The 23,563-nt window shown below is 49.6% G+C and overlaps 1 protein-coding gene and 1 long non-coding RNA gene across 3 annotated transcripts in view; one reads left to right on the top strand and one right to left on the bottom strand.

Moving 5' to 3' along the window:
• The window catches only part of CIB2 (calcium and integrin binding family member 2), a 33,377-nt gene that overhangs the window by 4,312 nt on the left and 5,502 nt on the right, over nucleotides 1-23,563 (top strand). Inside the window, exons 2-3 of one of the 2 annotated variants that reach the window (XM_077128563.1) lie at nucleotides 1,655-1,689; nucleotides 22,353-22,464. In XM_077128563.1, coding sequence (XP_076984678.1) covers nucleotides 1,655-1,689; nucleotides 22,353-22,464 — 147 coding nt within the window. Of the gene's footprint in view, nucleotides 1-1,654; nucleotides 1,690-4,886; nucleotides 5,061-22,352; nucleotides 22,465-23,563 lie in introns of those variants that run through there. The other variant, XM_077128564.1, reaches the window with a different exon arrangement.
• Nucleotides 418-4,490, bottom strand: LOC143656433 (uncharacterized). Its single transcript, XR_013162490.1, has 3 exons — nucleotides 4,427-4,490; nucleotides 3,923-3,965; nucleotides 418-608 (listed from the first exon to the last, which is right to left on the bottom strand). It is a non-coding gene; the product is annotated as an uncharacterized LOC143656433 (long non-coding RNA).

The following is a 23,563-nucleotide window of genomic DNA, read 5'->3' as shown; positions in this document are numbered from 1 at the left end:
AGACACTGGAGCTCAGAAAGAAGAATGAAATTCATTAAGAGCCCAAAGCAAGACTAGAATTTGTCTGACTGCTAAACCTACCATCCTTTTCCTCTGCCGTGATGACAGGATACTCTGACCTCTGAAAAGCTTTGAAAGCCATCTGCCATGTTCGTCCCTGTGAGTTCCCTCCCTGGGGTGAGTCCCAGGGAAACAAGACAATGCAAGAAAAAGCAAAACGTCAGCCTATGAGCATGTTCATAGCAGCTTTATCAGTAATGCTGGAAACCTGGGCCCACTGTGGGTAGATGTTCAGAAAGAGGAGAAAGGTTAGGTTAAGCAGGGGGAAATGCCTTCAGTGGGATATTCAGCAGCCACTGAGATGAGGATGTGACTGCAGATGGTATATGCGGAAAAGACTGGCCACTCACCCCCCGTGTCTGTTCTGAGTGCCTACTACGTGCCGGGTGCCAGGACCACGCGGCAGAAGCAGGACGTGACGTGGTCGGTGTGCAGTGGTCGTGGCTGTGCTCTGCCCTCTTTGTGGTTCTGGGCTGGGGTTGAGCTGCACATCGGCCCTCGTTCCAGTGGGCATCATTCCACTTTGCTGAGCCTCCGTTTTGCCATCTCTGAAATAGGGAGAAAATGCCTGCCCCAGATGAGGCTGGTGATGAGGAGTGAGCCAACTGGGCTATTCTGCAACCCCAGCACTGCCCAGGCCAGCCTCACCTCCTAGGCCCAGTTTCTCAGCCTGGGTGGCATTTTAGAATCACCTAGGGAGCTCTGCCAACCACCAATGCCTGCATCCTACCCTAAGGGATTCTGATTTGATGGGTCTGGGTTCAGACTGGGGTGCAATGATTTTTTTAAAGCTCCCCGGGTAACTCTAATGTGCAGCCAAGATTGGAACATCTGGAGAGGACCCCAGATGGGCCTATAATCTGGCGTGGGGTCTGGAGCCCAGTGCTGTCCCCGCCCTGAGTATACCCACCTGGGGTCCCCTGCAGCGACTGCCCTCACCTGAGTCTAGAGGCTGCCGTGTCCAAATCCTCCCCAGGATCAGACCTTCTTCCTCTCCCAGCCCTCTCCTCCTCTCCCTCACCTCCTCCACCCACACCCCAGGCCTCTCCCTTCCTCTCTGTGACTTCGTCTACCCCCGTAGCATCAGACACCAGGTATAGGCTGATGCTTCCCTGTCCCCGTGCCTGGGACTCTCAGCCTCTAAGTCTCGGGCTCCTGCCTGCGGCCACTTGGGACTCACACTGCCCAGCTCCCTGGAAACCATCCTCGGGGGCTCTGAGGGATCGTGCCCCCTGCCCCCGCACAGCACAGTGGCTCTGGGTATTCTCGCTGCTGAGTTCATCTTCTGAGTTGTCCCCCAGACCTTGCCTCCTGTCATCCCCCAGGGTACCCCACCAGCCCTCAGACTGGCACATCCACCTGTGAATTCTCCGAGCGTGCTGCCCAGCACCCCATGCCCAGCCTCAGGAGGCACCGTCTGGACCCACCAGGATTGGCTGTCCGCAGCGGGTGAAGGCGAGGCAGGGCAGGGCAGACCTTTCTCCCCCAGGTCGGGGCTGTCCCCGTGAGGCCCCGTGGTGGCGAGGGCTCCGGGAAAGGAAGGAGGTGGGGCCTGCACGACCAACCGTGTGTGTGTTTGTGTTTCCTTTGGCAGGACTGCACCTTCTTCAACAAGAAGGACATCCTCAAGTAAGTGCCGGCCTCTGGCATGGGGCCCTGGGGAAGGTGGCGTGCGGGGACCCGGTGTGGGCTGGCTGCTGCTGGCTGGAATTGAAATGCATCGCCAGCTTCCATCGGGAGGCCAAGTTCAGGCCCCAGCTCTGCCACTGAGCTGCTGGGGGAATTCAGAACTTCCCACCCCATTGCTGGGCCCCAGGAGTTGAGCTCCTACATGCTGCATGCCGGGCTCTGTGGGTCTTGGTTGCAGGCACATGTTCATTTAATCCTCCCTGTGACCATGTTGAAGGGACTCTTTTATTCCCAATTTAAAGATGGGGCTTGGCAACTCTGGCCAAGATCACACAGCCAGTGACAGACACCATGCCCTCCGTTGTCCCAGGGCCTGCCGCGGCAGCGTCCGTCCATTTTCCCAGGGGGTCCTAAAGATGCTCTGGCTCTGATGTCCTCCCACTCCTGGATGGCCCGTGGCCTGAAATTTATCCTCCACCCTCTGAGCTGCCCACCAGGGCTCTCCTCCCTTCCCAGCAGCCCTTCTCCTTGTGGGTGGGAGGTTGGCTCAGACTAAAGGGGAGGGATTGGCAGCCTTGGGACCGCAGGGCCAGACAGTGGGCAGGGGTCACCGATGCCAGGAAACCACCCCCACAGGCCTCGCTGCGCCCCTCTGCCCAGGTTATCAGGTTGCGTTGAAGCCAGCAGGCTCTCAGGGTCATGTTCCCTGGAGGTCGATGCACAGGCTGCAGTCAGAGCCTGCCCCAGCTTCCCTCTGGAGCTGTGCACCACCAGGCTGACCGCTGGGTGGGCAGAGAGGGAGGGTGAAGGGCGGAGACCCCAGACCTCGGCATCTGTCGACCTGGGCTGGACTCCCAAGTCCCTGCTCTGTGGTTTTCAGTGGGCCTTTGCCCCTTCCTGGGCCTCAGTTTCTCCTTCTGTAAAATGGAACGAGTGCTGCCTTCCCTCACAGCACTGCCAAAAGGCAGGAGCACCAGGGTATGATATTCGATAAATGGGATTTGGTCTGTAGCTCGAGTGATGTGTGGGGTGGGGTCCCCATTGAAGTAGGAAGGTTCCCGAAACTGTAGTAACGCGACTGCCCACCCTGGCATTCTGTGGCACCTCGTGCCTTTCGGAGTTCTTAGCACCAGTCTTCATCTGACCTCACTGCAGGGCGTGCCCCCTGCTCAGAAGACACGGTCAGCTTGTCCTCTGTGGCTCCCAGCCAGGTCCCCCTTCCCTCCAGGCCTCTGCACACCTGGTGTGCCCTTTGCTCTCTCCTCCGCCTGGAACATCCCCATGCATCCTTCAAGACCCAGCTCCAAAGCCATCTCCCCCGGCTCCCCCCACCCAGCTCTCGCACAGCTGCTCCTGCGGTCTCTTCAGACCGCTGTGGGCCCATCATTTGCTCGCCTCCTCACCGTCCTGGGAGGTCCTGCGTGCGGTCAGGTGGGGCCCAGTCCACCCCCTCCGTGCCCTGCATTGGGCATGCGTCCCTTAGCCAAGACGGGGTGGGCTGACCAGGAGAGGACATTCCGGGAGGGGGAGCGTCAGTGTCAAAGACACGAGCCTGCTCTTCCTGCGTCCCCCAGTGGTCGAGGTGAGGGCAGCAGGGTGGCCAAAGAGGGATAGAGGGCTGGGATTTGGACTCATATGACAAGATAAAAGGCCTGGGGACGGGGACACTTGGGGTGCTGGTGGCAGGGGGAATGTTCTGGATCCTGCAGACCTGACCTGCCTGACGCTGCTCCCCGCCGCGCCCCCTTCAGCCTCTGTGCTCAGCATCTGCAGGGGGGAGGTGCTTGGGGAGACTCAGCTGAGCTCAGAGCAGAGGACAAACCCGGGGTCCAAGTGGGGGAGAGGACTCCTGCAGGCCTCGGCCCACCCCTTCCTGCAGACTCCCTGCCTGTTCTGCCACGTGTTCATTCAGGCCCTGCCACTCGGTTAGCATTTGCTGGGGGCCCAAGGGACTCATCCCTGCTGCTTTTCCTGCAGAGCGGTCACATGGGCTGGAACTGCAGCAGGACAGATGTCCTGGAAACTGGTTCCTGCTCTCCTGCCCCGTTCTGGCCCTCGATGGCCACCCCTATCGTGCAGGGGGTCAGGGCTTCCTAGAGCAGATTCCTCACAGGCCCCTGTGGCGGGGAGGGCCAGGGCAGCAGTGCTGGCTAAACCCAGCAGAGGGTTTTGTTGCCCACCTCTCCACCCTCGGGGAAGGACAGTGAGATGAGGCAGGCATGGGACTACTTACCCCTGGCAAGACTGATTGCAGTTTCAGCCTCTTTGATGCCAGTCTGTGACACCAGGAGAAAGAGTTTATTGCAACGAAGCAAAGGAAACAGATATGGCCTATGGGCCTAAAATCTAAGGGGTTTGGGGATTTTATGGACTCAAACAAGGGGACATGGAGTTGTTACCGTTAAAGCAACAAGTTTAAACAACTGCCGTTTACAGATGTAAAGGGGTGGCACTAAGCTACAACTAAGCTAGAATAACCCTTATATCACAAGTAACATCACTGTGGTCAGCCTGTTGGCTCTAGACTACTCAAGTTTCTGCGTTAACATCAGGGGGCTGGGGCGGTGTGACGGTGGCCCAGTGGCAGAGTTCCCGCCTGCCGTGCAGGAGACCTGGGTTCGATTCCCAGTGCCTGTCCATGCAAAAAATAAAGAATAAAAAAGCATTGGGGGTGGTCCTAAGATCCTAAAGACTCTGAAGTTGTTAAAACAGGAAAAGTAGGGGTGGGGGGTAGTACCAGGGGGTCATCCAGAAGATTTTTAAAATTTGCAATTCAGTGGTTTTCAGTCACTTCAGATATTTCCTTTTGGCTATTCTGTGCAACACTAGAAGTAAGAAAACGGCATCTGTATAACAAGCTGGTCATCGTGATTATTTGTTACGTCTTAATTTCTCAGTTACTCCTTTGCTTTCCTCCAAAATTCTCTTGGGGCTACAACGAGGGCCGGTGTGGCTGACCCCCTTGCCCCGCGAACCCCGTTTATGTTGTCATCTCCAGTCTACCACCCTTTGTCCAGGTGTGACAACGGAGGCCCAGAGCCCAGAGAGGACAGGAAGCAAAGACAGGACCTGCCCGGCCACATGCAGCAGATCGGCAGCCCCAGGCCTCTGCTTTGTCTGCTTCCCCCACAAGTGCCTTTCAGAGCTACCACTGCCCCTCCCCCACGCGCGCACCCTCCCCCACGCGCGCACCCTCCCCCACGCGCGCACCCTCCCCCACCAACTGGCTGGTTTTCTTGGTAAGCTGTGCCCTGAGAACTGACCAGATGACAAGGAGGACACTTGAGCAGCAGGTTCTTGGCTGTGGCCTGGGGCCCGGCTCTCTGCAGCCTTAGGTCACAGATGACCGTCAGGCCAGCCCCTGCCTCCAGGTGGGTCCATTTGTTCCCCTGGGCGCAGCACCTCCGGCCCCACACTGGGCCTGAGTGGACAGTCCCACCCCATGCAGTCCAGCCGCTGTATGGCGGGGTCACATTTCATCCTTTTTCCATGTGGGCGTCACCATTCGCTCAAGTTTTGTTTGTTCCTTTGGGAAATGCATGGACCGGGAATCAAACCCGGGTCTCCTGCACGGCAGGCGCGACATCTGCCACTGCCCACCGTTTGCTTTCATACGTTAGCTTTGCTTACCTCTCCTCCGCCTTCGCTGGTCTGGCTCTTTCTCCTCCCCTCCCCTCCCCAGGGCGATGCCTAGAGGGAGATGTGCCTTTGGGTGGGTCTGTTCACTTACCCTTCTGGAGCGGGACTCACTCAGGTGGGGGTGTCTGGCTTTAGATGGGGAGCTGCTGCTGGGTCCCCCGCAGTGGGCAGGACACAGGCCTGCTGACCTTGATCAGCCTTCACGGTTCCCTCCCCTCTCTCCCTGTCGTAGCTGACCTCAGATTCCCCCTGAGAATTCTCGTCCCTTAACTTTCAGGGGTGTTGAAGGATGAGGGTGCATTTCTGTAGCTGCTTCTGGCTCGTGGGGCGTAGGCCCTGCCTGATGGGGTGCAGGGCTCTCGGGCTACCTCATTAGAGCCGAGAGGGGAGGGGTCTGGGGGCAGTGGGAGGGCTGAAAATCCTTACATCAGCCTTGGTCTGGTGTGCAAGGTGTTCTCATCTGCAAGAAATAAACTTGGAGAGAAGCTTAAAAATGCAAGGACCGATCAGTAGCAACAGGAGAAGAGCGGGTGGGCCTAGGAGGGGCGTATTAGTCCACTGAGACTGGGGAAGAGAGAGAAAGAAATGACCACCACAAGGTCCGGGAGTGAATTTTAGTTGGGTTGCTGGTTCCTGCTCGTTGGAGAATAAGAGGACCAGGTTAAGAGGTGCAGGAGTGAGGCTTAGAAGGCGCTTGGGTGATGGGCTGCAGCTTTGGCTGCCCTGTCGTCCTGGTTATTCCCTCGAGAGAGGTTAGTTATTTTTTTTGGCGGCCAGGGCAATGAATTACCGCTATTTTTGTTGATAAGAGCACAGCACTTAGGAGATTGAGTGTTTCTTGGTGGTGTTGAGCTGAGCAGAAGCTTTGCCTTTTTTTATACAGATGCATAGCATGCAGGGATAGGAAGGCTTAGCTTTTTTCTTTTTTTTTTGTTTTAGACCCTAGGTGAGGGCAATTAGTTTTGCATTTCAAGCTAAAGTTTCTGGGGGTTAGGGTAGGTCATGTTGTTTTGTAATTTACTTAGAATTGGCTTTCCTTTGACAAATTGTAAAATAAATATGCTAAAAAGAAATAAATCTCCCTAGATTCCTTTTAGTCTTTTTTTTTAAGCTTATAAATGTATACAAGCTTTTTTTAAATAGAACACATTCTGTTCTTCTTCCTTAACATCTTGTGAGCAACTTTCAATGTCATTAGATATTCTTCTATAATATCATACTCAGTGGCTGCATTTAACGGACGTTCCTTAATTCATTTAGTTGTACATTTAGGTTGTTTCCATTTTGCACCATTATAAGTAGCGCTGAAATGAATATCCTTGTGGCACCATGACAAACAACTGCACACCCCTGGGATTATTTCCTTAGGATAATTTCTGTTAGATTTTTGGACCATAAACTATAAACAGACATTTTTAAGGTTTTTACATTTTTATTGCTAAACTGGCTTCGAGAGGCATTGAGCTAGTTGACATCTCTAGCAACTGGGCGTGACTTCCTACTCCCCTACTTCTTAAATCTCACTGGCTATTACCTGTTTTTTGGCTTCTGTCCCCAGATTATTTATTGAATAATCCAAGGATCTCAGACTCAGCTGCCTAGAAGGGCCAACACGCACTGTAAATGAAGGCGCCAGGGCCCAGGAGGAACTCGGTAGGATTGGCAGTTGCAGGAACAGCTGCTCCCGAACCCAGGTGCAGCATGATCAGGAAATAAAAGTTAATTAATGTAAAATCTTTTCATTTATAAATGTTGACAACTAATTTCAAATTTTAAAATGCTATGTGATATATACAGGAGTTGTAATGGACATTTCTAAATTCTGAGCTACTGAGTTATTTGTATATAATCTGGTTTTTCCCTGAAACTTTGGGTATTTATATGACACCTGAAACTCTGAGTTAGAGTACTGAAGCTCTAAAGGTCAGCATTACCCCATGAATCAACTTTTAAAAAGCTGAAAAAGTGATCAGACTTCATCTAGAGATATGAATGACACTGATCTGGATAGGACTAAGGTAAATCAGAATACAGGGTAAAGGATGAGATGGCCCATATTTTCAGGCTTCAACCTCTGTGTGAGATCAAAGGGAGAGATGTTCATTTGGTACAAAATTTATGTTTTGGATAGCACATTATCTAATTTAACTTGTATGGTCAGTTTATTTGGACACAATAATTACATGGAATCTTGAATAGGGCGTGAGATCTTACTGATTTGTCCAGGTTAGTGTGATGCCCAAATACATCCCAGAGTAATTTGGGCAGAAAAAAAAAAAAGTATTTGCAAAATCCCCTTGGGGGACTAAAGACAAAAGAGGAAATAGGCAACTTCCCCACCTGGGAATTCCTGATATTCTCACAAGCAGTGGGGACAAGCAATTCAATAAACTAAGCCCTCAATCTTGAGGCTCGCCCTAATGAAACTTATTCCTGCAAAGGAGAGACTACTTAAAATTAGACCTTCGAGTCATCCCCAGAGAACCTCTTTTGTTGCTCAGATGTGGTCTCTCTCTAAGCCAACTTGGCAGGTGAACTCACTGCCCTTCTCCCCTCTGTGGGACATGATTCTCAGGGATGAGTCGGGGCTTGGCATCATGGGATTGAGAAAGCCTTCTTGACCAAAGGGGCAAAGAGAGAAAGGAGACAAAGTCTCAGTAACTGAGAGATTTCAAACAGAGTCAAGCAGTTATCCTGGAGGTTATTCTTATGCATTATATAGATATCGCTTTTTAGATTATGGTGTATTGGAGTGATTGGAGGGAAGTACCTGAAATTGTTGAACTGTGTTCCAGTAGTTTTGATTCTTGAAGATAATTTTATAACTATACAGCTTTTATAGTGTGACTGTGTGATTGTAAAAACTTTGTGTCTGATGCTCCTCATATCCATGATATGGACAGATGAGTTAAAAAAAAAAAAGATGAAAACTAAATTAACAATAGGGGAGATAAAGGGTAAAAATTGGGGAGATTGAAATACTATGGGTCAATGAGAGAGAGGGGTGGGATGTATGAGTTTATTTTTTTACTTTTTACATTGCTTTCTGGAGTGATACAAATGTTCTAAGAATGATCATGGTGAAGAATACACAACTATGTGATGAAATTGTGAGCTACTGATTGTATGATATGGTTGACTATGCATGTATGGATATTTCTCAATAAAAATATTTTTTTAAATGCTGTGTGATAGCCATGCATGAATGTGGGCCACCAGTTTGCAATTTTCAAAGTAATCCATCCTTTCCCCACTAATTTCGAATGCTCTTTTTCATGGACTAATTCTCATTTATATTTGGACCAGCCTCTTCTACTAGACTGCCTTGTCTAAGCTAGTGTCTGTTTCCTACTGTTTTATTGTAGCTTTGAATTGTTTTAACATCTGATCTAGTTTGCTAGCTGGCAGAATGCAATATACCAGAAACGGAATGGCTTTTAAAAAGGGGAATTTAATCGTTACCATTTTACAGTTCTAAGACTGAGAAAATGTCCCAATTACAATTATAGAAGTGTCCAATCAAAGGCATCCAGGGAAGGATTCCTTGGTTCAAGAAGGCCGATAAAGTTCAGAGTTTCTCTCTCCAGTGAGAAGGCACATGGTGAACATGGTCAGGGTTTCTCTCTCATCTGGAAGGGCGCATGGTGAGCAAGGCGTCATCTGCTAACTTCCTCTCCTGGCTTCCTGTTTCATGAAGCTCGCCGGAAGGCATGTTCCTTCTTCATCTCCAAAGGTCACTGGCTGGTGCACTCTGCTTCTCATGGCTATGTTGTCCTTCTCTGCTCTCTCTGAATCTCTCATTCTCCAAAATGTTTCCTCTTTTATAGGACTTCAGAAACTAACCAAATGGGTAGAGACACATCTCCCCTAATCCAGCTTGACAACCACTCCTGATTGGGTTACATCTCCAGGGAGATGATCTAATTACAGATTCAAACATACAGTATTGAATAGGGATTATTCTGCCATTACGAAATGGGATTTTGATCAAAACATGGCTTTTCTAGTGTTCATACATCTTTTCAAACCAGCACAACATCTGATAGGGTAAATGCTTCCCCAATTGTTCTTTTTTTCCCACACTCTTCCGTATTTATTCTTCCAAACAAATTTTTAAAAAATTAGAGCAGTTATAGGTTTACAGAAAAATAATGAAAAAAGTACAGCGTTCCCATATATCCTGTCCCCAACAAAGAAACTTTTGAATCATATTGGAAGTTCCCAAATCCAATTCTCTTTGTGGATTTTTATTAGGATTATATTGATTTTGTAGGAAAATGAAGAGAATATTCAGCATCAAATTTTTCCTTGCATTTCTTTCTACTTTAATAGCCCATATTCCTTGGTAAATCTTCATGATTTTTTTCATACAGTTTTCAGATTTATTTTACCCTTAATTTTTGTATTGTGAATTAGACCTGTTTCCTTCATGTTTTTGAATAGGCTAATGCTGAGCTTTAGAACAACAATTGTGCAGAAAAATTACTGAACTCTTTCTAAGTCAAACTGTTTTCAAACTAATCACTTTTGGTTTTCCAGAAAATTATATAATAATAGTGATAGTAGGCATTCTGTTTTTAATGGGAATATGTCTAGTTTTTTTTCACATAAGTGTAAATAATGATTACTTGTCCTTTCCAATATTTTTCATTAAGTGCAAATAAGGATTACTTGTCTTGTGCTTTCCAATATTTAAATGTGCTATTTTATTTTCCTCACTAATTATATTGATTAGCACTTTATATTTAGTCAGGGTCCTCTAGGGAAATAGAAAAGTAGAAATGACAGGAAATATATATATTATGAGATTTTTATAAGAATGATCTCACCTGACCGTGGGGACCAGCAAGTCCAAACTCTTTAGGGTGCAAGCTAGGACTTCTGATGAAGGTTTTCAGTAAATTCCCTAGGGGAAGCTGCTGGCTGAAGTAGAGATGGAAATTCTCTCTTCTAACTGCTGAAATCTTCACTTCTCCTTTTAAGGCTGTCGACTGACTGGATGTGACTTCTCTCATGGTGGAAGGCAGTCTCTTCAGTTAATTGTAGATGCAGCCAATGTGCTGATGAAATATCCTCACAGTGACAATCAGGCCAGTGCTTCCTTGACCAGATAAACTGGACACCATAACCTGGCCAAGTTGATTCATGAACTTAACTGTTACATGCTTCTAGGGACAATTACATAGTAACAGCGATAGTAGGCATTTTCCTTTTAGTGGGAATATCTCTAGTTTTTTTTTTTCCTTTTAAGTGTAATGTTGAATGTTGATTTGAGATAGTTGGTTATCTTGTTAAGAAAGTATCCTTTCGCTTTTGTTTTACCAAGAGTTTTGTTTTTTTAATTGATAAAAATAATGCATGGTTTGTTTCTAAAATTAAAATAATTAAAAGATGGATAAAATAACAGGTATCTTATCACCCCTTTCCACTCCTGCCTTCCTGGGGCAATCATTGTGGATATTGTGGTATATAACTTTCCAGGCATTTTTCTGCATCTGTTTATATTCATAAATGGTGGTTTAATTTTTTTTTATGGGATGCATGGTCTGGGAATCAAACCTGGGTCTCCCTTACGGAAGGCGAGCGTTCTACCACTGAACTGCCTGTGCACGCTCACCTTTTAAATGCTTTTATTGCATCTATCTACTTAATACATTTTTTTACCTATTAATATGATTTATAGTCACAGATTCCCAAACATCCAACCATCCTTGCATCTCTGGAATAAATCCTAGTTGGTCCCGACATACTCTTTAAAAAGACTGTTGGATTGATTTACCAAAACATTATATTATAAGGTTTTTGTGTCTGCATGGGGGTCCTTCCCTCCGTTCAGTGGTGCTTTGCCAGCCCCTGCTGTGCCCAGCCCCAGGCCAGAGCAGGAGGCCCCAGAGACAGTCCAGAGCACCTCACACCTCCAGTGCCCCTTTTTGGGGGGACGGTAGGATTGGGGGCAGGGATGACAGGGAGGCAATTGTTTGACAATTTTTGAAGTTTCTCCCACAGTGATTTGGATTTTCAAATTCTCCTTGAGTCAGTTGTAATCATTTATGTTCCTAAAAATCCAAGGTCACTTTCGTGAAGAGTCACCACAGATATGTCTACCAGGACAGATGCTGGCCTTCCCTTCCCAGAAGAAATCTTCTCAACCCTACCAGGGCACCCAAGTCCATCTCCCAAGCCCACCCCTTCCAGGGAGCTCCTGCCCTCACAGATCCCGGGCTAATAGCTACCCCTTAGGGCATCAGGTGGTTTGGTGCATTCATCCTATTTAATCTTTGCAAGAGTGAAGAAAGTAGGACAATCCCATTTTATTGACAAGGAAATTTATTCTCAGCTGGGTCAACCCATTTACCAAAGTCTCATAGCTGGTGAGATGGGGAGGCAGGGCTGAGACTTAACCCTGATTTCAAACTCCTGCTGCAGCCACCTCAAATAATTATATACATATATATGTTCTTTATTAAAGAAGCTGTGGGTTTACAGAAAAATCGTACACATTCAACAGGATTCCCATGCCCCGCCACATCACCAAGACCCTATACTGGTGTGGAACAACTGTTAGAATTGATGAAACCATATTTTAATAATTGTATTATCAATTAAAGTCCATGGTTTAATTTAGGGTCACTGTGTTGTGTTGCTCCATGGATTTGTTTTTTTATGGTACAAAGCTCGGTACATTCAATAGGTACATTAAGAAATACTGTTGATTGCCTAACAAGGAACAAAGGATTCTCAGGAAAATGCTCTGGACCTGGCGCCAGTGGAAACATAGATGGTGGTGAATCCCAAGCTAGACCTTCAGGAAGGAGGTGCAGGAATGGACCCCAAACCCCACCCCTCACCTGTGCCTTATCGGGCTGTCTGGCTTCTCTCTATTTCCACTTTGATTCACCTCCATCTGCAGCAGGATTTTAGGAGGATCCTGCTTGTGTATCTAATATTCAACATTCATAGCATGGAACAGAGACACCCTGGTTTGCCTCACAGCTCTTGGATGTTTCTCAGGCAAAGGAATGGCCTTCCACCCAGTCAAGGTTTCAGACAGGTTTGTTTTTTTTTCAAACATTTTTTATATATATATTCTTTTTTAAATTTATTTATTAATTAAAAAATAAGAAACAAAATAAAACAACATACATAATCAGTAATTTACAATATCATCACCTAGTTGCATATTCATCATTTCTTAGAACATTTGCATTAATTCAGAAAAAGAAACAAAAAGACAATAGAAAAAGAAATAAAACGAACACAGGAAAGAAAAAAAAAGATTATACCTATCATACCCCTTACCCCTTGCCTTCATTGATCACTAGCATTTCCATCTAAATTTATTTTAACATTTGTTCCCCCTATTATTTATTTTTAATCCATATGTTCTACTCGTCTGTTGACAAGGTAGATAAAAGGAGCATCAGACACAAGGTTTTCACAATCACACAGTCATATTGTGAAAGCTATATCATTATTCATCTTCAAGAAACGTGGTTGCTGGAACACAGCTCTACATTTTCAGGCAGTTCCCTCCAGCCTCTCCATTACATCTTGAATAACAAGGTGATACCTATTTAATGCATAAGAATAACCTTCAGGATAACCTCTCGACTCTGTTTGGAATCTCTCAGTCATTGACACTTTATTTTGTCTCATTTCTCTCTTCCCCCTTTCGGTTGAGAAGGTTTTCTCAATCCCTTGATGCTGAGTCTCAGCTCATTCTAGGATTTCTGTCCCACGTTGCCAGGAAGGTCCACACCCCTGGGAGTCATGTCCCACGTAGACAGGGGGAGGGTGGTGAGTTTGCTTGTTGTGTTGGCTGGAGAGAGAGACCACATCTGAGCAACAAAAGAGGTTCTCTTGGGGGTGACTCTTAGGCCTAATTTTAAGTAGGCTTAGTCTATCCTTTGTGGGGTTAAGTTTCATTAAGAACAAACCCCAAGATTGAATGCTTGGCCTATTGCTTTGGTTGTCTGCACTGCCTGTGAGAGTATCAAGAATTCAACTTGGGGAAGTTGAATTTTCCCCCGTTCTCACCATTCCCCGAAGGGGACTTTGCAAATGCTTTTTTATTCACTGTTCAAATTCTTCTGGGATTTATCACCACCTCAAATAATTTTGAAAGTGTAAATCAGCTCCCAGAGACACCCCAACACGTGCGACGGAGGTTGAGGTGATGGGGGGAATGTAGTAGTTGTCACCACAGTGGTTCTTCCAGAAGTCTTGAAACCAGATGCATAAATTGTGAAATCGAAATCCTGGTTCCATTGTTTGAAAACAGTGTTCAAAAGGGCAAAATTTTCCTCGACACAGAAAATAAGGGCAAAGAAGGTCTCCGAGTGCTGTCTTATGGAGAACTCCAGCTTGAGCCTGTTGCCTGGTATCTGCTGACCACCTGCCACCAAAGGACAGATTTTGTTACTGTGTTTTTCCCCATGTGTCCTCTCCTTTAGGGAGGAGGCAAGCATTTGGAATTTGGAGGGTTTGGGTTCAAGTCCCAACCCACTGCTCGTTGGCTCTATAACCCAGGGCAGGCCCTCGTCCCCTGAACCTCAGTTTCCTCACCTGGAAAATGGAGATACTGATATCTTCTCAGGGTGGTTTGGGGATTAAATAAGGTGATCCGTACAGTGGAGTTTGCATTTGCTAAACTGGGACTGATATTTATCTGTGTGACCTGGGCAAGTAGGTAGAACTCTGTTCCCTGTGCCACAGAGGACAAGGCGGCAGGAGGCTGGACAGGTGGGATCTGATGGACGGCTGATGGTTGTGTGTCCGGGACTTCTCGCTCAGCGTCAAGCCCCCGGCCGGCGAAGGGGACAGAGGAGAGAGAGACAGACGCAGACAAACCGACTTGAATGGCAGACACGAATCCGTAACACGCGGCGGTTGTGAGCACAGACCTTTACTGGAGCTAAGCTTGCATTCTTTGTAACAGGTTCCGCGCGGGCTAAAATACCCCACGGGGGAGCAACCTCTATGCGGCCGTCAGGTACGGCTCCCTGCGGGTCGTCTCGCTTTCCCCGTCCGGGTAACGCCTTTATATACAAAATCCAAACCCAATGGGCTAACGCCACGTATACAAGGGTGATTGGTAGACAGGGTTGGCGGGCGCGTACGTCATACGCGGAGGCAGGATGCGGGCGCCATCTTGGCTCACTCGATGGGCGGGGGGAACTCTAGAGCAGGCTGCGGCGTGTCCACTAGGCCCGACCCGGGAAGCGGCTCTCCACATCTCCCCCTTTTTTATTCATTTTGACCCAGTGTCTCCATTGATGAGTGAGCTCCCGTGGGCCACTCAGGCCCACTACATGTTTTGGTGCTTTGGGGAGTCTGGACTAGGCTTGCTAGGCACCAACCAGAATGCCTCCTCATATAGAGACCGGAGAGCCCGTGAACTGGAAACAACGTGACTCTCCCTGCAGTGCTTCGCCTCGCAACTGGGTTATGTAGGGGGGCAGGAGAGCGGCAACCAGAGCCGAGAGCGTCATTAGGTGTCTCTGTGCAATGGCCGGAGTCTAGTCTGGCCAGGACCGTGACTCCGCCGTAGAGATCATCCTTTAGACAAAAATTATGACTTCTGGTGCCGCCTTTTACACCCGGGACACGGCCATGGGCTTTGCAGCAGATCCTGTTTTCGAGCGCCCCGCCCTGAGTGGCCGGGACGGGTCATACAGTGAGGGGGGAGCTGGTTCGTTGCCAGGAGCATCAGGGGCGAGTGACATAGCCAACATGGTAGTGACACGTAATTGCTGCTGTGTCTGGAGCAAGCGTTCTAACAAACATTTAACAGTGACTAAACCCACTAATAGTCCCACTGCCACGAGGATCCAAGTAGTCAAATTGGGCCAAGAGAACCATGAGGTGACTCGGTTCCACAGACTTTGTACAGTCTCGCCCAGTTTGGAAAGGTCGAAATCAACGGGGGTCAACTTGATATCCCCAAGCACTCGAAGGTCTGAATCCACCTGTTGGGAGAGGTTAGTAAAGGTAGGGAGGTTTTAAAGCTGGTCCCCTTTCTATACGATAGAAGGGTGACTAGCGCTCCTGTTGTCATCTTGTCGTTCGTCGCCATCATCAGCAGAGTTGGAGACCGGATCTGGTGGCTCTGGTTGGAGGCTTATCAATTTTCTGGGCAACAGTTCCTTGGCGTCCTCGGGCGACGTCACGGTTCTCACCAGTCTTTCCGGAACCCACACAGGTTGACGTCCTGGTTCCTGGGGAAAAACACAAACAGAGCCTCTGGCCCAGCTGAGCACTGGGTCAGGGCCTTGCCATTGTCCTGACAGGACATCCTTCTAACGGACTAGACCTCTATGTGGAGGACTCGGAGTAGTGTGCTGAAGAGCAGGTGTCATTTCTAGTGAATTTTCATTTAAAAAATTATATGTAAATAAGGCTACAGACAGTTGAGCCTTCGGGGACAGGCCGTGGCCTATTCCCCCTTTCTGTTTTTTGAGCAAGTCTTTAAGAGACCTGTGTGCTCTTTCAATGATTCCTTGCCCTTGAGGGTTGTAGGGGATACCATGTTTTAATTGCACTTCCATATTTGCACAAAATCTTTGGAAGGCTTTGCTGGTGTAAGCGGGTCTGTTGTCTGTTTTTAATATTTTCGGCTTACCCCAAGCTGCCCAAGCGGCAAGGCAGTGTGCAATTACTTGGTGGACTCTTTCTCCTGATTCGGCAGAGGCAAATAAAACTTGAGAACAAGTATCCACTGACACATGCAGGTATTTAACTTTACCATACTCTGAGTGATGGGTGACATCCATTTGCCAAATGTCTCCCGGGATGAGACCTTTAGGGTTAACCCCAACTGAAGGGACTGCTCTTTGTTCTACACAATTTCCGCACGCTCGGACTATATCTCTAGCTGTCGCACGTGGTATATTAAACCGCCTAGCTAGGGTACCTGCATTGATGTGAAATCTGTCATGGAATTCTCGGGCTTGCTGATATGGTGTCAGCGCAGGGAAGATGTGTGGCTGTCGAGTGGCTACATCTACTATGTGATTTCCTTGTGCCATGGGGCCAGGCAGGCCTGTATGCGCTCTAATGTGAGTTATGTAGAAAGGATGTTGTCTGGCACATATTGTCTCTTGAAGTTTGATAAAGAATGGTCTTACTGAGGAGGAATATTTTATAATGCCCACCGTCTCTAAAATATTTACAGAATTTACGACATAAATCGAATCAGATATAATATTTAGGGGATCGGTAATTTCTTTCAGGACTGTAATAATGACCTGTAATTCTACCCATTGAGGTCTCTGTGGTTGGAAGAACACTGTTTTGGGAGTACTCCCTTCCACACAGTATGCTCCTGAACCGGAGCTGGAACCGTCCGTGTACACGGTGAGGGCGTTCACTAGTGGCTTGGGTGAAGTCACTCTAGGAAAGATTACTGGGTGTCGGGTAACGAATTGCAAGAGGGGATCTTTTGGGTATTGGTTGTCAATACTTCCTAGAAAGGTACACCGGAGAATGGCCCATTGATCTATACATCCAGTAAGTGTCTCAAGTTGCTGGGAAGAGTAAGGTACTCTGAGGTTTTTAGGTTGTTGGCCAAAATGTTGTACGGCCCTTTTTATGGCTTCTAAGGCCAACTCTGCAATCGCCGTAGGATAATGCTCTAAACTCTTCTTGGGAGAAACTCCGGGGTGGACCCAGAGTAATGGTCCCTGTTGCCACAGCACCGCCGTGGGCTGTAGCTCTGTTGGCAGTAAGCAGACCTCAAAGGGCTCATGGGGGTTTATTCTTTTTAAAGCAGCGCTACTGAGTGCCTGTTCTACTTGATATAGTGCTTGCCTCGCTTCGGGAGTGAGGTGCCGGGGCGAAGTTATGTTCGAATCCCCTTTTAGCAAGTCAAATAAAGGCGCTAATTTGGCATTAGGTAATTTCAGGTACGGGCGAATCCAATTGATATCTCCCATGAGTTTTTGCAAGTCATTGAGGGTATGTATGTTGTCTAGCCTAAGAGACACCTTTCGGGGGGATACATGAGTAGGTGTAATTTTTGCCTCCAGGAAGGTGGTAATCTCTGCTATCTGGACTTTTTCAGGGGCTACTTCTAGGTTGGCTTTTCTAAGTGTAAGGACTAAATGTGACAGAGCTGTCTTAAGGAGATCTGTGTCTTTATGAGTCAGCAAAATGTCATCCATATAATGAAGGATTTTTACTTGGGGGAAGTGCTGCCGGGTATCGGCCAGTTTTGCAGCAACATACAACTGGCACATGGTAGGGCTGTTAGTCATGCCCTGGGGCAGGACTGTCCACTCGAAGCGGTGACAGGGCTTCTCTTGGTTAAGAGAGGGCACAGTAAAAGCAAATTTTGGGGTATCTTCAGGGTGAAGTGGAATGGAAAAGAAGCAGTCCTTGAGATCCAAGATGACAATAGGCCAATGTTTTGGTAGAGCTGAGAGGAGGGGCAGCCCAATCTGAACAGGTCCTAAGGGCTCCATGCAGTTATTAATAGCCCTTAAGTCATGTAACAGTCTCCATTTACCTGATTTCTTTTTTATGACAAATACGGGGGTGTTCCAAGGTGATGTGGAAGGAATGATGTGGCCCTTTTTTAGTTGTGCTGACACAAGAGTGTGTAACGCTGAGAGTTTTTCCTTTGGTAAGGGCCACTGAGGCACCCAAACCGGGGTTTCGGTTTTCCACCTTAGTCTTATAGGTGTGGATGGGAATCTCCCCTCAGTGGCCCCTAGGAAAAACCCAGGCCTCGTTTATCAGAATTGGAGACAGCCTGTATAGGTGTTGTGCGCCCCTGCAATGAGGCTCCTAAGCCTTTGCCAGGGACATATCCCATTCCTTTTAACAGATGCTTAGAAGTTGGAGAACAGTTACTGGTCAAAGTAACGTCTATCTGGGCTAGAATGTCTCTTCCCCATAAGGACACGGGCAGGGCTAACACATAAGGCTGAAAGCTACCTCGATGTCCTTCTTCATCTGCCCAATGAAGGGCAGTTGCACTCAGCATGGGTGCTGAGACCTGGCCTATTCCTCTAATGGTGTCCTCCGCCTTGCACGTCGGCCAGGCGGAGGGCCATTCTTGTTGTCTTATAATCGACCGATCGGCCCCGGTATCTAGCAGGCCCAGGAAGGGTCTGCCTTGTACCTTAATAGTCAACATGGGTCGAGACTCCAGAGACATATGGAGGCCCTCAAAAACTTCTCCAGTAGACCCAAATCCCTTATCTCCTCTTTGTCTGGCTTTACTCGGAAAGAGCGGATGTAAGCTGGGCAAGAGCAGGAGCTGTGCCAGCTTATCACCCTCTGCAATGACCAGAGTACCTTGCTGAGATTGTACCATAATCTGGACATAACCTGTGAAATCTGAGTCTACAATACCTGGTATAACTGTTAATCCTTTCAAGGCTGTGGATGCTCTCCCTAATAGGAGCCCCACAGTACCTGTTGGTAAGGGCCCTTTAAAGGAGGTCCCCACCAATTGGACTCCCATGGAGGGGGTCAGTACAAGCCTGGAGGTGGCACAGAGGTCCAGTCCTGCTGATCCGGGGGATGCACGAACGTGGACGGGTGTTGTGTCGTCGTATGGCAAGCAAGGGGGTCCGTCGAGGGGGCGGACCCCCTCTGCCCGTTTTTTGGAATCTGTCTAGGGTGGCCAGAAATGCGCGCACCCTGCGCATCGAAGACTGACCTGCAGTCCTCTGCGCGGTGGGGTCCCTTGCGGCAACGGCCACATAGTTTGGTCTCCACATGTGGTCCACTAAAATGCTGAGTAGTGGGTTGCTGGCTTTTATTGGGGCAGTCTCTTTTAAAGTGTCCTGACTGGCCGCAGCTATAACATCCTTTAGGCCTTGTCCCTAAGGCTCTCGGGTTTTTTGTAGTTACTTGTAGGGAGCTGGCTAGCATGGCAGCTAGACCTGCAGCAGTTAACGGGCTGCCAGCGTCTCTACAGAGACGAACCCACTCCGTCATGCTCTTTCCCTTGTTTTGTACCAGGATAGCTTTACACTCTTTATTGCATTGTTCAAATATCATTTGTTTGACTACGGTCTCTGCTACTCCTGGGTCTGAGAAAATTCTCTCAGCCACAGTTTGCATTCTGGCTACAAAATCCACAAATGGTTCAGTGGGGCCCTGGTGTATGCTACTGAGTGAAGCTTGAGCCTCTCCCTGGCCTGCCAACTTTTTCCAGGCGCCTATGAAACAGCGGAAAATCTGTCCATAGACTTCTTGAGGGAACTCTGTTTGATTCTGGGAATGGGCACCTTTCCCCAATAGCATATCTGCATTCCACCCGCCACGTCTCCCCGCTGCGTTTTTTGCGGCTTGTTCCTCAGCCAATTCCTCAAACCATGCTTTCCAATCTATGTATCGGCCTGGTGGCAAAGAAGCACGGGCCAACTGATATATATCTGCGGGTGTGTGATTCAGGGCGGAAAGGTTTTCAACCATATTCAAGGTAAAAGGAGCATTGGGGCCATACTGATGGACAGCTTGCCTCAATTCCCTTAAAACTTTGTAATCATATGACTCATACTGATTATTACCTTGGGGATTGATAATAACCGGGTACATTTCTGAAGCTGGTTCTGGCTTAAGCGGTTGGTAACCGCCCAGCACACCGAAAGGTCTAAAGGTTGAAAAAGGAATCCAATTCCAGAAATGCCTCCCTCTATTGTTTGATGACGTGGGACCCTGAGGGCCTGCGTACACAGGCGGGGGGCACAGCTGTAACTGCCCCTCCCTAGACCAGCCTGTAGGGGGTTCCGGGTCTCGCAAAGGAGGGCCACTGTAATTACCTGATTCGGCCACCAGAGGGAGCCCGTGGTGAGGGTTTTTGGCGAGATCACCAAAACCATTCACCGGAAGCCGCCGTGCCCCTGCAGCAGGCGCTGGCGGGGCGGAAGGCTGCGTGGGTGAGACAGGGGGCCTCCCCCAATCGATCAGCGGAGGCGCGTCTGCACCCTCGGTCTCATCACCATCTGACTCTGAGTCAGAGGTGTCTGAACTAGTGCTTGACTCTGGCGGCTTACAAGTGGGCGGCTCACTTTCACAGGAGCCGTCCGCAAAAAGGGTCTTTAAGGGAGCTAACAAAGGTGAACTTCCTGACTGCCCCATGCTTGCAGTCGGCACTGGACCTTAACTAATCGGGGAGCTCTCCCGATTCACTGGGGCTACCTGAACGCCCACAGCCCTTAACTCTCACGTAGCAGAAAGCACTTACCCTCTCACGTTGATCAGGCGCGGAGGTTCCGCCGTGAACCCGAGAAGCACGTTCTCACCAGCTCGGGGAGAGGCAGCAGAAGAAGGTTCCCCGTACAGGCCACCACTTGTCCGGGACTTCTCGCTCAGCGTCAAGCCCCCGGCCGGCGAAGGGGACAGAGGAGAGAGAGACAGACGCAGACAAACCGACTTGAATGGCAGACACGAATCCGTAACACGCGGCGGTTGTGAGCACAGACCTTTACTGGAGCTAAGCTTGCATTCTTTGTAACAGGTTCCGCGCGGGCTAAAATACCCCACGGGGGAGCAACCTCTATGCGGCCGTCAGGTACGGCTCCCTGCGGGTCGTCTCGCTTTCCCCGTCCGGGTAACGCCTTTATATACAAAATCCAAACCCAATGGGCTAACGCCACGTATACAAGGGTGATTGGTAGACAGGGTTGGCGGGCGCATACGTCATACGCGGAGGCAGGATGCGGGCGCCATCTTGGCTCACTCGATGGGTGGGGGGAACTCTAGAGCAGGCTGCGGCGTGTCCACTAGGCCCGACCCGGGAGGCGGCTCTCCACAGTTGTGCTGAAGGGCCCTCCAAGGGTGGGCCTGGGGATGTGTTATTGAGTCAGGCCACTTGGAGGCATTGATCTGGCATTGGAGGCGGCTGGACAGGACCAGGTATGGGAGATAAGGGGGTCACACCTTTGTCCAATGCCCAGCTGCCCTGGCCCCACCTTGAGCAGGCTACCTGCCTCCGCCTCCAGTTGATGCCCCATCCAGCATCAGTTCAGGGACGCAGTTTCATCTGAACACATCTTGTACCTGTCTGGGGATGGGACTGAGGGGAGGGATTCTCTTCTCTGGGTTGGAAGAAGGGACCTGGGCAGAGGGACGCAAGGCAGAGCAGGAGTGAAGAATGTGTGTGTGGGGTGGGATGGCTTCCACGTGCGATGGTGTCAGGATGCTCACACCTTTGAAGTCCCACCCACATGGTGAGGTGGGCTTGGGTTCCAGGAGGATGGGGCTTCCTGAGAACTAGGCTATCAAGTAGAGGCAGGAAGATGGGATGGGAGTGGGGAGACCTGGCACATTGGCGGGAGGGCCAGGCCCAGGGAGCAACCTTGGTCCCGGTGGCTCTCCACTGGAGCACGGTTGCAGGTGGCCCATTCCTAGGGGTGTCTAGAGGATGTGAGCGCTGCTGGGAGGGGCCTGGACTCGGAATGCCCAGGAACTGGCCCATGGCTTCAGGTGGAGCCTCAGGAGGAGGAGGATGAGGGGGCCGTTAAGTTTCTGCTGCGGATTTGCCCAGAGCTGGGTTCCAGTCATGGCCCATAGGATTTCCTGGCTGTGTGCTCTTGGACAAGTCACTTCTCTGGCCCTTAGTTTGCTGAGCTGTGAACTGAGTTCACGATGCGTTGGTCCCCATGGTCGTGAGAGGATTGAACGAGTGAAGTGTGTGAGTGCTTCTCACGGCACCTGGCACATAAGAAGACCTTTATGAGAGCCCAAAGGATTTTTCAAAAATAGTAAAAGATCTCATTGCAGGTCCCCCCCTTAAGGGGTGTGTGTGCAAATGTGTGGGTCCATGTGTGCGCATGTGTGTGTGTGTCACAACCTGCTTATCAGCAGAGGGGCTGGGCAGAGCCTGCCTTCCCCCAAACCCCACACCTAAACCCCAAGGGCCACCCTTGCCTCTCACCCCTTGTTCCTCGCTCAGCCCCTGGCCAAGGCGGAGTACCAGCCCCGAGGTAGAGGGTGCAAGCAGGACAGCCTCGGGCCAGTGGTGTTTAGGGTCACAACCCTACAGCGCTCTTTTTCTGCTTCCTTCGCAGGCTGCATGCACGGTTCTACGAACTGGCTCCCAACCTCGTCCCTATGGACTACAGGAAGAGCCCCATCGTCCACGTGCCCATGAGCCTCATCATCCAGATGCCTGAGCTCCGGGTATGTGGGAGGCCCTGCTGCCGGCTGCTGGAGGAGGCCAGGCAGGTGGGCTAGGGTCAGAGGAGGGGGTCTGCTTGGAAGAGGGCAGCAGAAATACCCAGGCCTGGGCTGAACCCCGGCTCCACCCTTAGTGAAACACTGTCGCCTGCCCCAATTCACCGAGCCTTTCTGTGCCTCAGTTTCCTCCTCTGCACTCTATAAATGAGCTACCTGTGTGGGCACTGGGTAAGGCTGCAGTGGCTCAGTGCCGCCCTGTGGCCTGGCCAGCTGCTGGCCTGTGCATGCCTGCTTGCTCTTTTGTTAAAGGGCTCTAGCCTGGCACACTTGGCAGGCCCCGTATCTTCTATTTCAGATAAAATTTCCAGGACCTGCCACTGCAGTCAGCTTGGTTATCTGTGGCCTCACTTCTCGAACTTAATGTGCACACGAGTCACATGTGGGTCTTGTCAAAATGCCAGTGCGGTAGGTCTGGAGTGGGGGGCTGAGATTCTGCTTTCCTAAGTTCCCAGGTGATATTGATGCTGCTTGTCTGTAGACTACATATGTATTAGAAAAAAGTTTCATTTCATGAATTCCTTCCTTTTATTATGCAAAGTGTAGTCTGCCGTTAAGAAGGCATTTGGGCATTTAGGGCAAAGTTGGATGTTTCTCTGGGTCTTTGCAGACAGCCTCTCCCAGGCCTGGGGTGCGTGGCTTGCAGGTGAGATCAGAACACCGCAGGGTACTCACTGGGGTCCAGGGCCTGCTGCAAACATGAGCCTCAGTCCTGAGAGGCAAGGAACCCCCAGCTCAGCTCTGGACAAGAGAGGGGTTCAAGACCACTGCAGATGTGAGACTCCCCTGAGTGGGGCCGTGTAGTTTGTTTTGTGGGGCTCATGCTGTGACATGGGGCTGGGCACAGAGTGGTGGCTGACCGAGCACCAGCTCAGTTGGGGTGGAAGGACTCCCGGAGAGGTGAGCCCTGAGTGCTGGGAGCAGAGGAAGGTGGCTCCCGCAGAAGGCAACATCTGATCTGGCCTCGGATAATTCATGCGAGCTGGGGGGGTTGCTGGGCTGGCATCTGGCCCTCTGCCAGCTCTGTGGCTGCCACTGCTTCTCC

Source organism: Tamandua tetradactyla, chromosome 14 (assembly GCF_023851605.1).
Source record: "Tamandua tetradactyla isolate mTamTet1 chromosome 14, mTamTet1.pri, whole genome shotgun sequence".
Classification (NCBI taxonomy): domain Eukaryota; kingdom Metazoa; phylum Chordata; class Mammalia; order Pilosa; family Myrmecophagidae; genus Tamandua; species Tamandua tetradactyla.
The sequence above is the reverse complement of the archived record's forward strand: the minus strand, read 5'-3'. Positions and strand labels throughout refer to the sequence as shown.